Source organism: Nestor notabilis, unplaced genomic scaffold (assembly GCF_000696875.1).
Source record: "Nestor notabilis isolate BGI_N333 unplaced genomic scaffold, ASM69687v1 scaffold4576, whole genome shotgun sequence".
In the NCBI taxonomy this organism is placed as follows: Eukaryota; Metazoa; Chordata; class Aves; order Psittaciformes; family Psittacidae; genus Nestor; species Nestor notabilis.
In genome coordinates this window covers 34,723-50,830 of record NW_009934107.1, presented here as the reverse complement: position 1 = coordinate 50,830, position 16,108 = coordinate 34,723, and the positions used below count along the sequence as shown (strand labels likewise).

Sequence of the window (16,108 nt, the reverse complement as noted above, 5' to 3'; positions counted from 1 at the left end):
TAGTGAATCTTCCGTTTATTCCAGCCAGAATGGTATTTTAAAGAATTCTCCAATGTTGTTTTTCTACAGAAGGATTAATACTGCAGATTTCTTAGAGATGAAAGATAATGTGATGCATGTGAGAACAGAAATGTAAGTTATCTGAGAACCTTGAGAAGAGGGCCTCATCTAGAAATCTGACACTTGAGAAGATTCTTGGTTTGCATATGGCTATGCAAAAGCATGGGATAGTACAGTACAAGGTTCTCTGTTGATGTTGTCAATGGAGGAAGCCTTTGAGTTAGATAAACTACTAAAAAAAATGAACACCTGTATAATGCTGATTGAATACATTCAGGTATGTGTTAATCTTTTTTTATAATAGTGATGTACTCCTTTTGAATATTCAAACTTACAAGTTTGGAGAGTGCTGGCAAGAATAATAAGAATGCAGGAGAAGAGTTCAACTGGAAGGAGATGATGATTACAAGATTTCAGGAGCAATAAATCTGAAGAGGTTTTGGGTCTTTTAAAAATTTTTTTTTTTTTTTTTTTTTAATTCACTGGTGTCCTGTTGCCTTCACTTGTGTAACATGTTTGAATTTCTAGTATTGCAGAAATGCTCAAACACTCTTTTTAGTTCCTGTGACAAGAGTCAGGTGAAAGCTTTGCTGTTGTGCTTTCGTTTCTACCCACAAAATCTTCTGCATCCTTGATATGTTTTCTGGCAATTCATGTTCTTGTAGTCTTGGTAATTTAGATCTAGGTTTGCTAGATTATTACTAGATATTAATAAAGATTGTTCTTGTTGCTTTTAAGTCTGAAAGATCTAGGGTGAATCAGTAAAGAACAGTGTTTGACATTCAGAAGCAGTGGACATGTTGTTCCACTGTACTTTGTGTGCATGATTCTTTCTTGACATCATTTAAAGAATGATATATTTCAGATGGTATTTCAGAAATAGCAAAAGCTATTTCTACTTTCAAGGGATTTTTGTAGAAATGTGGTCTGTGACACAGTGAATCTTTTTTGATTATGCTCTGATCAGCGTGCTATAAATTTATTAAATCTGTTTTTTCATATTTTTAATTTTTCTTTCGGACCTAGAACTTGTAAAAGTTTCACTTACCTGTACATTGTTTTCTGATGATATTCCTGAATGCTTTTTGTTAAGGTCTTAGCATATTTGCATCAGTGCTTCTCGATTTTACACTTCGGTTTATTCCAGCGGTACCAAGATTATTTGTGCATGCAGATTTTTTGGTGGCTCTTGTCAATTAAGCTTGTTCCAAGAAGTCAAATCCATTTTAAACTGACCTTCTGTATTCTCACTGGTAATGTAATTTGAAGTATTCTTGATGGCCTGCTTTTGTCTATTAGCCTGTCAGAGGAGATAAATGTATACTGGCAGAATACCTCCAACACAGTATAGAACAGTATAATTGCTGCATTTTGGTACTTAGTGCATATTTTGTCAATCTTGTGGCTGCTTATGAGGACTGTTAGATGCTGGGTAACATTTTTAAAGGCAGATGGAAAAAAAGGAAGATGGGGAAGGAAGGATCCTGGAGTTGTATAAAATACCCTCCTCTAGGTATTTCTGATGGCAATCCACAGTAAAGGTTTAATCAAAGTAGTATATGGAAATTGTGAAGTCTGGTATTTTGAAATCTTGCTGGTTTCTGCAAGGTGCTACAGCCACTTTGCAGCAGAAGCATGTGTATTTATAGATTTTTATATACATCTTTTTAATATAGAGAAGGCAGTACAGTTATAAAACAGTAACCTGCTTCTCTCACAGTTTGTAAGACTGGATTTAGCTGGTTCTCAAATGTAGGTAGGTAGAGATAGGAAGAGTAAAGATATGCACTGAAGCTTCATTACTCTGAACAAAGTGAAGTGCCTATGAAAGATGCTTTGCCTTTTCTTCCCCCTTCAGTCCTTGAGAACAAGGAAGGAGGGAGAGGTAGTGCCAGAGTCACACCTCAACAGAGAGGAAGAAGTGCTTGAGTGTCATAGGCTACTTTTTAATACTTAAAAGGAGAGAGTCTGTCTGATAGCTGAAAGGAGGTAAATTTATGTTAGATATTAGGAAGAAATTCTTTACTGTGAGGGCAGTAGAACAGGTTGCCCAGAGAAGCTGTGGCTGCCCTATCCCTGGCAGTGTTCGAGGCCAGGGTGGATGGAGCTTTGAGCAACCTTGTGGAAGATATCCCTGCATGTGGCAGGGGAATTGGAACTAGATGCTCTTTAAGGTCCCTTCCAACTCAAACAGTTCTGTGATTCTATGATAAGAGACTCATTGCTTTTCAAATAAGGAATTCTGTTGTCAGTGTCAAAACCATGACACTTTATTTAGGCAGGGAAGGTGTCTACACATTTCTTTTTGAAAGTTGCTTTATAGTGCTTGAGATACTTGCCTAACGCTTAAGCATGAAATACATGTGGCAGATCAGAATTACTGATTTTGTGTGTCAGCGGTGTCATGAGTATTTCTGCTTGGTGTGACTTTTCTGTGCTTTTTGTGGAACATTTGTACCCTTTCGTGGAAAACTGTTTATTGACTGACTTCTCTGAGAGATGTCAAAATTGAGTCTGTTACCAGGTTCACGGAGTCACAGTTCCTCATTGGATCCAATGAGGAGCATAGGAACCATGTGTTTCTTCTGCCTGGAGGACTGGAATGAGTGGAGAAGTTAGATGTTCTCCCAACAGTGCTGTTACCAAGAAACTGCTATGCCTAACTCGTACCTGATAATATTAAGGATGTTATAATTTGGAGAGTACAATTTTTTTTTTATTTTTTTTTTTTTAAATCAGGCACCTTTTTTATATCCTTCATCTTTGCCATGTCAGACTCACATTTCTTTTCTTAGAATCATTGTCCCATCAACAAGGATTGTTGTTTCAGTCTCCAGCTCAGCACAACTTGCTGTATACTCTTATTACAGTTCATAGGTTGCGCATAGTGTGGTTTGGGACAGTGTGTTTGGGATTTTTTTTATTCATTTGCTTGTGTTTTTTGATAGATGTGTTTTGGTTTTTGTCTTCACACAGAAGTTTAGTTTTAGCCTGCTTCTTCACGGAGTAGGAGACCCAACCATAGTGTCAATGCTCTGGAGAGGATGATCATGAAAAAGTTAGTTAATATAGAAAGGTTCTGATGGGGAAGGAAATTGCAGAAGTAAATAAATAAGTTTTCCTTTGCGTTTGTTACACCATAATTTAAAAACTAATACCCAAACATAGTTTTAACTGATGTATTGTTTGCTTTGTTTTATGTTTTAGAAATATGGCAAATTAACATCTTGTAGTGGCTGCAGAGCTCAGTGCAGGTTTTTTGACATGACTCAGTTCATAGAACCTAATGGATGTACGGAGCCATACTGCTCAACTGTATGCATGAATACACACAAATCAAAATATGCAGAATCACAAAGTAAGTGAAAAGGATGATGGATCTTCATCACTGCTAAGAGTAGACTTTAATTTTTTTTAGGATTGAACACTGGGGGGGGGGGGGGTGGTTGAACCGGGGGGGGGGGGGTGGTTTTGGTTTAGAACTAATCTATGTAGCTGTGACTTTACAGGGTTTTTAAACTTAGTAAAAAATAACAAGCCCCCCCTTCCCCTCCCCCCAGAAAAAACCCAACCAACCAAAACAAAAAAATCCTGAAAACCCAAAACAAACCAAAAAGATTATCTTACATTCAGCACTAGTAAATGAACTCATGAGGAGTCATTTTCTCCCCTGGCCTTTTTGCTTGATGTCAGAAACAGTTTTAAACTCTCTTAAGGCTTTGTGAGAAAAAATGTTGAGACATAATATGTTCTGATATGTCACAGAATGATAGTGCAATTTTCATGCATATGAATTAATATTTTCTTGTCTGTGATCCAATCCCATGCCATTTTATCTCCTCAAGCAACAGCTGGCGAGGGATGGAGGTGGTTCTAATGTATATGGATATTGTCTAGGTAAAATTTTTAATCTGGGTGAAAGGAAGTGGTAAATAACTCAAAATGTGTGTTATTCAAATATGCGAAGTAGGCATAGATCTCAACTCAGCAAACTCAAAGTTGAAAATGTTCAATGAATTTTATAGTAAAAGGTGTAATTTTATATTTAATGCTGATCTTTAATGGAAGAATTCAGCAAAACCTCTTCAATTTATTTTAGTTTATGTGGCTTGCAGAAGCTGACTGGAAAGCAGACAAATCTGAGCTTTTCACATTGAAACGGTGGGAAGAGCTGACCTGTAATCCAGTATATTTTTATTTATTTTAATTTTTTTTTTGGGTGGGGGGGCTACTATTTTGTGTTAATTTTGTTTGTAAACTACGTTTTTCTTTTAGGTATGGGAATTATTTGCCACTTTTGTAAACGAAACTGTTTACCTCAATATCAAGCCACAATGCCTGATGGAAAACTGTACAACTTTTGCAGTTCCAGTTGTGTAGCTAAATTTCAGGTTAGCTGTTGTGTTAAGTCTTTTCCTCCCTTAAATATTTGTGTACTTGTGTTTGTGTTAAGTATTTGCATATTTAATTTACTTGTATGTATGTGTTCATGAGTTATAATTAACATAGCAGATGCTTCTGACTCATAACAATTTCTTTGATCAAAGTATTTTTTCATAATGACAACAGTAACTGCTGTCTGAAACTCACAAAATCCAATAACAACCCTTTTCTCCTTGATACCGTAAGAAAACGCGAAGTAATACCGCTGCTCATCTTACTTTTACCACCCAAGCCTTTTTATGGAGATGAGCTGTTCTGCATTGAAGACCAACAAATTTCATCTCTTTATACTAAATACAGTAACATTCTAATGTTGAATATTGTACAAACAAAGTTGTGTCATGGGGGAATAGTGACTGACTGAAATGAAAGGTTAGCATCTAAGCCATGAGAGCATTTAGGGACAAAGCTAGTTGCTTAAATTATGTCCAGAAACTGGAGTGTTGCAAGCATTATGGTAGGCACACTGGACAAAGCTACAATGCTTTTTGAAATTTGTCAGATTTTTAATAAGACTTAAGGCATACGTAAGGTATGTTGTAGTCATTAATCTCTAGGTGATTGAAGAACACTTTAAAGACAGTGTTTCAATTTTTGTAGGTAAAAACAGTTTTCCCAGATGTGGACTGTATAATTGATAATCTCCTCATGCTGTTGAACAGTTACACCCATACAGGGTTTTCCCATTTGTCATTATACTCCACTCTTTTCATCAATTGGAAAGCAAATCAATCTCTTAATTGCTTCCTTAATATACCCTGGATAAGGGCCTCCCTCACTTAGCCATGCTCTGTGCTTCCATCTTAACCAATTTAGTATATGTCTGCCAGTAGAACTGATTAACAAAATAGATGCAGATTGTTAGTATGTGATGACCAATCTGTAACAGTTCTTGCAAACTCGTTTGACATTTACTTTCTTCTACATGGTCTTAGAATTGATTGCAGCCCCAAAAGCTCTCAGAACAAAACCTTTCAGCTATTTGAGTGAGAAAAATAAAGCTAGTGAATGACAAATACAGCCTGTGTCTTCTTGGATTTCCAGATAAGTCAACATTAAGCAACATTATTGAATTTAACTACCAGATAAGTTGATCCTGCTTGTGGATTTCTTATCTTGCCGAGACCTTGTTGATGCTTCTGTTGCAATTTGTGTTATATGTAGATCTATTTCTTTAATGTTGACAAGGAGTTTAATTAGATCAGCCATATTGTCTCTGATTTCTCAGTAAAGACCAAGAATGGGTAGGTGGTCACTTGCTTACAGTTAGTTTGCTCACATATCTCAGAATAGTTTTCATATATTGTTGTATTTAATATATGTCCTGAACCCAAGACATATATCCACTGTCTAGAAGAATAAAATGCATTCACCGTTAAATAAAAGTTGATTGTATGAGACCAGCTTCTTTGTTCCATTCATTTAGTATTTAGGTGCAAAGGACAGTATACCATAATGTAAGCAATGAACTGTAAGTGTTCCTTGGAGGCTTCTTCTTCTACCTAAGTGACATATAAGGGATTGAACCCGCATTGAGAAAATGATTTAATCCATTTGGTCAATTGCAATGCTTTCTGCAATGATTTCTTGAAAAAATGGCCAATTTACTATGATGCTCTGTATTTTTTACTGTCTACTAATGCAGATAACTTGTTTTCATTTTCTGACATTTATGTTCATCCCTTTTTCCTACTGTGCCTGTTTTTCCCATACATCTTTCTTAGTTAGGGGTTACTCTTTTCAGAACAGAGTAAGTGTTATTTCAGGTCTGCATCTCCCTTCTGCGAAAATTTTAGTCCTTTTGGTTTACAAATAGGTCGGAATATTTAAATTCCCAATTTGTTTACACTACTTTAGGGTTGATTGTCACTTTATGAATAACCTTTTGTTTCTAGCAATTTAAATGTACTCAAATATTTGAAAGATTTGGTTTAGCTGCTTGTTGTGCAACTTTTGTCCATATCTATATTCTCCTTTGTGCAGAGAGCTTGTAAGAGTATTCATCTTTGTAAAGAAAGAGGGTAAAAAGCCTGTTTGATGTGATTTTTGTGTGGTAGTTGGTGGTAGAATAGTGTGACTATGTTTTGTCGTCTTCCATGCTATGTCTTTGAAGGATGTTATTAAAATTTTAAGGACAGAACTGTTCCAAAGTTGTATTGTTTTAAGTGTGGGTCAGTTGAAGACCTTGCTCTGAACTTGTCTCTAAAGGAAGAATGAACTTCTAATTTATGTATTGTGAACATGGAGGGTGTAGTACAAGTGTCTTCCCAAAGTTAGAAACTGTGTGTCTTAAAGTACAAATTATGTTGCAAAACATGAGTCTATGCAAAATGTTCAGATTTTCGCCACAAAATTTATGGATGGATCTGGAGAATTGTAGGACCAGTATGTGTAAGAATTAGAAGTATAGCCATTTTTAGCAGGTTACTCGCATTGGTTATGCGCTAATGTTGTATTCTCTTTGACCATCATTAGGGTGTCTCTAAGTGTTCTTCATTATATACCTTAAATCTCTCTTTCTCACACCTACTCTCTTTCTCACACCTACTCTCTTTCTCACACCTACTCTCTTTCTCACACCTATTTTAAAAATGGAGTGTATTGTAGCAGGAAGCATGAAGGAAGCCTGGCATGCTTGTCAGAAATATTTTTCCAGATCTGATCATAATAAAAATAATAGAGGCTTCCATGCTGAAGCTGGAAAATCTGTGTGTGCATGACCATAAAGGGAGCATTTGGTTTCTTCTCCATTTAGTTCAGTACCTTTGATTTTGCTTGTGGAACGGTCTCAGTGGATGAACTATTTCGAGCAGCTGAAGTCTAGCAATCCTCTCTCAACCTTGGGGACGTTTGCTGGGTATAATGGGAAAAATAAGACAATACCATATGTGGCATCAGGCTTTGTTAAAGTCATTACAGAATCACAGAATTGTCTAGGTTGAAAAAGACCTTTAAGATCACCAAGTCCATCCATGGGACAATGGACCATTGGAATAAAGGTGGCATCTTTTCTTCTGTACATGCCAGTTTGTTCTCAGGTCCTGTCCATGATTGGGAAATGTCCATGACTACTTAATGTCTGCAATCTTCCGGTACAGAATTAGTGCATCTGCATAAGGTGATACCACTTGCACTGCTAGCTAGCACTCAGCAATATCGGTTTGCTTATGTAAGAGTTTATATCACTAATCAGTTTCATCACTATCTTATTTTATTTTTAGTGTAGGTAAATCCTTACAGTAACAGGAGAGTTTGAAGAAAAATACCTATAACAGAAGTGTTTTAAGTTTTCACTGTTACGAGGCAGAGGGGATAGTAACAAATCGCTCTGAAGATAACTTCTTTTCCTTAAATATGTTTGTTTTGTTGCAGTGGTGTGGGAAAGTTTGAGAAGATGCAAGTAAGAAATTTGTCCTGGAAGATCAAATGACTGATCATTACTGAATCAGATTTTATCTTGAACATCGCATGTAAAATATACAAGTTGTTGTTTGATCTAGGGAACATGCTGAAGTCTATATCTGTAGGCATGTAAGACCTACTGTAAAATTGAGTTCTCTATCTACTGATTGCCTCAGATGTGCATTAAGTGAATGATTCGGTTACAGAATTAAATTCTCATACCTACACATGCAATCTGCAGTATTTTTCTCGATCCGCAAACCCTTAATTGTTTAGGGGCTGGCTGTTCAAATGATTACATCTTTCTGCTTGGAGATTGAGGCCAGCTAGGACTATTAGGTAGTTTTCTCTTATCCTGAGTAGGTACAGGGTTTCTCACTGAAGGATTTCTACTTCAATATTTGTATTATCAAGTGGTATGCTTAAGGTGTTGATAATCTGCCTTGGTGAGGTTTGGATTTGAAAATACTTATTTATAGGTCTTTGTCTGAACTTCTATGACCAAACTAAAGCAAGCTGTGAAATGTATTTATCTGAAAATACATATTTTGTGATTAAGAGGTGTTCAGTTTTGGTAAACATTCATTTTTTGAGTTTTTTGGGATTTATAATTACCTGTAACAGGTATTAGAAAGGTAAGGTATGAGAAATACAACCTAAAGTAATAATAGTGGAAGTAAGGAGAAGGATTCAAGATTGGAAAACCTAAGGTTATAAGGGAAAAGGAAGTAAGCGAAAAGACTAGCCTGTGTGCTTTTGCCAGAAATGTTCTTGAGCTTGCTTATAAACTCTGAGATTCTCACTTAGGCTTGCTTGAAAACACACATTCTAGAAGTAACTAAGAAGTGATATGTCTTGTCTATGTTTTTCAGACTCTCAGTGTGCAGTCTTCAACAAATGGACAGTTTGTCTCTCCCAGTGATATTCAGTTGAAATGTAATTATTGCAAAAGTTCTTTTTGTTCAAAGCCAGAAGTACTGGAATGGGAGGTAAGAGGGGTCTTGGTGTTACTTTTAGAATGATGAAGTGTTTCCGAATTTAAACTGTTGCTTGAATACAGTTGTTGTAGATAGGTACTTTGTAAGGTATTGAAGCTTAAAAAATTAAGTTGTTAAAGTCTACCTGGTTCTGTAGAATATCTGTCATTTAACTTTAGTATGGATAAAAGCAGAAGCCTGTTTATAAATAACAAATAAAAAAGCATCTGTTGAATTTAAAGAAAAAAGTAAATTCTCAAATCAGCTGTAAGTTTGAAATAGGCTTTCATCTTCAGTTATTGTGTCACTGTAGATACAATAGAGCATTGTTCTACTTCTCTATAAACTGAGAGAAATATCTGAAGAGGATGTGCTAATATTGATTGGCATATTTTCTGTTGAGCATTTTCATAGGAAATTGAGTATTTGTAGCACTTGCTGTCAGCTTGGGAGTTGTTAATTTGTAGTATTAGAAGTCATACCCAAATGATGTGTTTGCGCTTCTGTTTACTTTGCATGTTAAAGTTGGCGAACTGTTATTTGTAATGTTGGACTATCCAAACCTTAAGATTTTATCCCTATTCATAATGCTTTACAACTCTGCTTTTAGAACAAAGTGTATCAGTTCTGCAGCAGAGCATGTGCTGATGATTATAAGAAACTGCATTGCATAGTTACATACTGTGAATACTGTCAAGAAGAGAAAACGCTGCATGAGACCGTGAATTTCTCTGGCATCAGAAGACCCTTTTGTAGTGAAGGTATGTACGTATTTGGTTTTTTTCCTAAGGTATTGGGCATTGTACTTCTACTGCAGTTGACTTACATAATGCTAAAATTTAAGGTAACAACCCCTTCTGTTGTACTTGAGGCTATATCAGAAGTTTCTTCATTATTATTAATAAAGTGCATGTACCTGTTAATTTATCTGAGCTGCTTTTATGTTTTTTTGTTGAGTTTTTTCATTACTTAGTCCAGGTTAAGGAAGAGTGAGCAATGCTTTTAAGCTTGTGTGTGTAAGTACATACACATATGTATGTACATGCATATATACATATGTACAAAAAAATTATACATAAATTCTTTTCTTGAAATGTACGCAGCAGAGCTTATACCAGCACTAACTGCACTGAGAAATACCAAACTTTCTCTTAGATTAACTTTTTCCAAAATGTAATACAACAATGGAAATTCTGCGTTGGTTTAGAATGGTTATTTAAACAGTAGCTTGAATGATGCCTGTTTATGTATGTTGATTACTGTCATTATAATTTTCCTGACTAATGATTTGGATTTTCAAAAAGAAACATAATGAAGGTATATGGGCATAGGATTCTTTTAAGTTGCATGAAGATATTGTTTTAATAGAAGCAGCAAAATAGAGTCTTAACAAGAACCTATCCTTTCCACTTCTGGTGAGCTGTCCTTCAATACTGGCATTTAATCTTTATCTTGGAAGTTTTAACTAGGGGTTTGGATGACCTATCTCTGCAGGATATAGGGAATATTTTTCCTTTAGTTATAATAATAATGCTTTCACTGTCATTTGATAAACCTAGCTGAAGATCTCTGCTTTCAAGCAGATTAAACAGCAAATGTGCCAATTTATTTGTAGCAGGATCCTATTAAGCTAGAGAGGGGTAAAGTTGGAGCTGTAGGTGGCCTTCCCTCAATGCGGTTCCCTTATAGCTTTGGACTCTGCAATCTTTTGTTTCTGATGAATGGAGTGTGGTGGCTTAGGTTTCTTTGCCATCATTACTTTCTTCTTGTGTTCTGGACTGCAAAGTGATAGCTGGAGAGGAAAAAAGGACAAAGCAAGGCCCAGTTTTACAGTGTATCATTGCATTGCTGAATAACATCTAGCTAGAAATCGGTTGTGTGAATAAAACAATTCCACAGAATGTATTCAAAGACAAGAGCAAACTTTTTTGGCCTGGATATCACAGTATATGCTGGTGTTACTGTGAATACTTAAGACTCCCTTGTTTTAAAGCCTAGTGGCTGTCACAGTGAAATCAGTAAGATTCATAATGTGATCTATGGCATATTACTGCTTTCATAGATGTATTTCTGTATCAGGAGGCTTTTGAAGTAAGTGAGAACTTGTATTTCTTATTGGAAAATTTGAGGAAGGAAAGAAATAAGTCTCCTGCATGAATACAGTTAGTAAATGGGGGGAATCTGTTGTTATGTGTCTTAAGTGTTGTGGGTCCTGAGTTTGCATTTGTTGGACTGCCAGCTTGAGAGTAAAGCTTCTTTATAAGGATGAATATGCCAAATGTTACCACTAAAAATTTGTTGGCTTACTGTGATGATTTGAACCACTAAATAATAGAGAGAAGGTAGTCAAAACCACCATTAAGTAGAATGTAACTTGTATAAATATGGCACTAATCTGCTAGCTGTAGCTTAGGTCTGTTTTGTGATGCGTATGAAAAAAGCTGTCTGTGTTACCCAGTGAAAATAAGCTGCTGACCAGGACAGAAGCTCTGTAGAAACAACCTACACCCTGTATTTTAAAGGAATCAAATCAATGATTTGTCTTTGATTGCTGCAGAAATAGTGGAATTCAAGAGCTAACATTGTTCAGATCTGACATGGGGAGGAGAGGGCTAGGTCTTTAGATGGACTGAGTGGAGGTCAACAAAAAACTGCCATCATCAGACGTGATAGATTCCTCTTCCACTTTTCCAGACACCCAAGCACCACTAACTTTAACTTGTATCATAATGTTTCCAGAAATATGTCCAACTGTAAAGTCGATGTACCAAATAAACTTGTTGGATATGGAGGCCATAGTGGTTTTGATATTGCAAAATATTCAGGAAGCTTCATCAACGTAGATTATTTTGTTGAGCATGCAATTAGTCTTCACCAGAAGGCAGTGTATTATGATTTGAGAAGAAATAACCTAAGGTGCTCAGTCACAAAAGTTGCTGGTGTTTTGGGAAGAAACTGAACTCTCAAGAAAAATACTGGAAAACATCAGGTTTGTGTTTATAAGAGAAGGCTTCTACGGAAAGTCAACAAAAGTTAAACCGGTGTTGAAATTTCTGCAAGAGTGCTTATTTGTTCATCTTCAAGCAAACTGATGGGGAAGTATGTATAAGATCACCCACAAATACCCCTAGACTGCTTATGACTGCCTAGCTGAAGTACTGAAGGTGTCACTCCCCTGCTCACATTAATCATATCTTAGGTTTTTTTACACATGCGCATATGTATAACCACACACAAACCCTGGCATCCAAATAAAGTCTCTGGAATCAGTGTTTCTTTATTAAAAAATATATGCAGTGGCCATCTGAAACTTCCATTGCAGTAAGGTATAATTAGACCAACCTATAATCTGTGCTAAAGGTGGTTATTCTTTCATGGAGTACAGTAAGCTTTTTCTATCCAAAACTTGGGTGCTACATGGAGGATGAACAACCTGAATGGACTAGTTGAAAGAGATTAATCTCCTCCCCAGGTGCTGAGGATTTGGAAATACAGCTGTCCTGGTGTTTTGCCACAAGAATGTCTCATTCCAAAATATTAGTATTTAAATTAAATATGATGTATATTGTATACGCTAAAGCAAGAAGATGAAGTTGCTTGGGGATTTTTGTGTGCATATAGTTGCATGAGTGCCAACTGAGGATAGGCTGCGAGTTTTTAATCCTGAGGAAATCTTGGAAGTTACTGAATTTTGGGGTTTTTCAATATATATCCCTTCTGAGTGTGTAGTAGAATGAATCAATCTTTGGCAACCCAGCAATGGAACTATTTTATGGTATCACCATAACTGTTTTTTCACTTGTAGACTTATTTTGCATTCATTTCATCTTTTGAATAGAGCTGTTATGGTTTTAATAACACAGGCTTTGAAATAATTCTATAACGTGAATTTTAATAATGCTGATTCATATCCATTAGTCTACTTCTTGGAAGGAGAAGGTCAGTAAGCTGTGGAGTGACTCAGTTATCTGATGCTTGGGAGTTCCTTTCGAATAAATAATACAGATAAAAGGCAGCTATGAAACTAGTAACTGTACTATCATCTCATTAGTATGCTAATAAGTTTCAGGGAAATAGATTCTGCAATTTAAACTGAATGTATACAACTCATGTTTCGTTTAAGTAGAGATAACCCCTTTTGAAATACTGTACAGGTGACAAGTGGAAAAAGAAATTTAGGAAATTAAGTGGTTTCAGAACTGAGCATGTCTAGGAAAGAGAAATATTTAGTTAAAACATTGTAGACTTTAGAGTGGCATTTTTCCAACCACTGCTGCACAGTAACTTTTTCAGTACAGTATACTATTAAATGTTTAGTTGATTAATTTTCAGAATTTATATGTATATGGAAATATTACAGATACTGGAAATAGCCCAAAGACAAGTGTTAAATTTTATACAAGTGCTTTCACAATCAGTTAAGATACTACGTGAATTTTATAGCAATTCCTGTTGTTACTAGAAACATTAACAAACTGATTTCAAAACTGGTATGCGATATGAAGCATTGGTAAGACTTAGTTATTGTTTATGGGTTTCTCCAGTAAGTGGAGAAGTTGATGCGCTGGCCCTGTGCCCTGAGCTGCTGTGTTCCCCTAGTCAAAGGGGTTTGCCATCATGTCTCCTTAAATCTCTTCATTGCTGATGTTTGGCTTTGTTATTATTAAACATGAGAGCTACAGAAACTGTTTAAACACAGCTTTTTTTATAGTTTACATTATTAACTATCTACTTCTAGAGACACTCGTACACATTTTAAAAATGCACAGAATTTGGGCCAGCTAACAAATTTTTGAAGACAGTACAGAAGCACCCATTTTAATGAAAAATTATGTGGCATAATTACAACTTTCTAACTGTGTGCTGCTGTGTAATAGGACCTCAAAACTATCAAGGATTGATAAGTAGTATAGAATGTAGTTAGAGGAGGGGAGAAAGAGATACATGTACATGTAAAATTTCATATCACAGTTGAGAGTTTTGCATAATAAAAATCTTCCATTACAAGCTCTCGGTTTATGCTTCACAATAGCTGCTATCTCCCTCTCTGCAGCTCTGATAGTAGCCTGCCGTGTTAAAATAATTTGTGCTTGCTATGGGGCCTGTTCAGCTTTAGCCTGCCATGTTGAGCAGTTTGGTTTTGCTTCTGGCCACTTCCTTTGGCAGTGTCCCTCTGAGATAACCTGAAATACCAGCTTCCTTGTAGCTTTCTTTTGAAGGTTTATTTGGTGCTGAGTGGGAATATGCTGGCAAAAAGGGACAAATGGAAAGCAAAACATGTCTTAAACCAATGTGAAATGTATGATCCATAAAAATACCCTTTCACAATTGCAGGAGTCATGTTGTTACTGAGGGAAAGTATTCCTTTCCCACAAATTGGGTTAGTAGAAAAGTGGAAGACAACTTCGGAGCGATTTTGAGGTGCCTTAGAAAGAATATGATCTCCTTTGACTGCTGTGGGCAAAAGTTACAGTTGGACATCCCTGACATCCATTTGAACCATGGCAGTTTTTGTTACATTGGCACAGTGAAGTTGTTCAGTCCTTATTTTATTATTTCGTAGTCTGATATTAAATCTTTGAGCTGCAGACTATTCCAAACAAATTTTGTTACTGTAAAAGCTAAAGCTACTTTTCTGCTGATATTAATGAATTAAGGTAAAAAAAGACAGCATACTCAAATCAGAAAAGTCCCTTATAAAATACTTAACAGGCTCCCATGCTGCAAAAGAACCAAGTGAAGGCTCTTGGCTATGCTGAAGTAAAGCACAGGTCTGCGTCTTCCAGAGAGACAGACAGACATGGTAGAACTGGAGGGTTGGTTCCTGTGGTATTCCACTTGTGGAAGAGTCTGATCATGTAGATGTAGTTGCCAGTTAGTGCTTGTTGGATGTACATCTTCTGGAATGACTTGAACATTTTAATTTGTTATCCTGGATTTTTATACTTCTGGTGGTGTTTTTGTAGTCGAAAAAATCAGAAGATAGAACTATGCTAAGGAAGATATTACATGTTTATCTTCCCTCTGTCTTAGAGGGAGAACATTGATACTGTTAAAGTAACTTCACTTATATTTTGAGTAGAGGTTATGCTGAATCTTGAGATTTTTTGTTCATGGAGAACTAATAGCTAACATGGTAAAGAATATCAAGTGAAATCCTGTGCATTGTTTGACTTAAGTGGTCCTTGTTAGATTGGCATTCTTCAGTGATAATTCCCTTGCTGTGTCTTTTGAAGAGGTTTGAGACAGTTCTTCAAGGGAAGATAGGATTGACTCTTGCAGTTAAGGGATGATGACTATTTAAGGTGCTGAGCTTATGAGCACAAGAATAAAAGCCTATAAAGATGCTTCTTAAGAACCTGAAAGAAAAATCAACTTGAAAAGATTTATGAATAAGCAAAAACCTAGTGACTGGATGGGAGTAAGAGGGAGGAGAAAGGAAGGAGCTAGTATCTAGTATCAGAAAATGATAGGATAAACTGAGTTGTGTTGAATAATAAAATAATAAAAGGTTCTTAAGCAGAAGACAAGGAAGGAAGTGGGATATACAGCTTCTCTGTTACACACAAAGGAAGGGGTCTGTTTTAATGATAATCCAAGCAGGACCCAAAATTGGATGCATTGCATCTATTTTCCTAAGGATACTGAGGTTTATTGTCAAGCCAGAGACAGCAGATGTTAGGAATGTGTCAAGCCAGAGACAGCAGATGTTGGAAATGTGGGTATGGAAGAAGTGGCTGCTGTGTTTGAATCAATACAGAGGGAGGCAGGAGAAAAATGTGGATGGATCCTATCTTGAGAAATTTTCAAGGCCTAGCTTCTGATGCTACAGGCTTGTCATATAACAAGCCTGTTATTCTTCTCTAGATGAAACTGTAAACAGTTATTACAAGATGAGAGAACAGTGAGTCTTGTATGTAGCTTGAAGGAAGAGAAAGGTAGTTTAGTAAGTACAGCATTTCAGGGGTAAAAACCTGATTGCTTTTAGGATAGAACAGTTACTTTCTATAAGAGATGTTATTCTCTGTGGTAAAAAGAGACTGGTGTTGAAGACTAAAGAAGTGTTTCTAGTTCAGCATTCCTTTTTCACAGCTGCTTGGTGTGTGAATGTACGGAACTTCATGTAATTCAGGTAGATGCTACTGGTAGAGTAGGATCAAGTTCTTAGTAGCTTGTGTGCACTGAGTCTGCAGGCAGTCAGGTGAAGTAGGTTGCCTACCATGAGT

The 16,108-nt window shown here is 36.3% G+C and overlaps 1 protein-coding gene across 1 annotated transcript in view; it reads left to right on the top strand.

Moving 5' to 3' along the window:
* The window catches only part of ZMYM2 (zinc finger, MYM-type 2), a 62,843-nt gene that overhangs the window by 19,402 nt on the left and 27,333 nt on the right, over positions 1-16,108 (top strand). The window contains exons 5-8 of the mRNA XM_010017156.1: positions 3,268-3,418; positions 4,336-4,451; positions 8,778-8,894; positions 9,493-9,643. Of these exons, the coding sequence (XP_010015458.1) occupies positions 3,268-3,418; positions 4,336-4,451; positions 8,778-8,894; positions 9,493-9,643 (535 nt within the window). The remainder of the gene's footprint in view (positions 1-3,267; positions 3,419-4,335; positions 4,452-8,777; positions 8,895-9,492; positions 9,644-16,108) is intronic.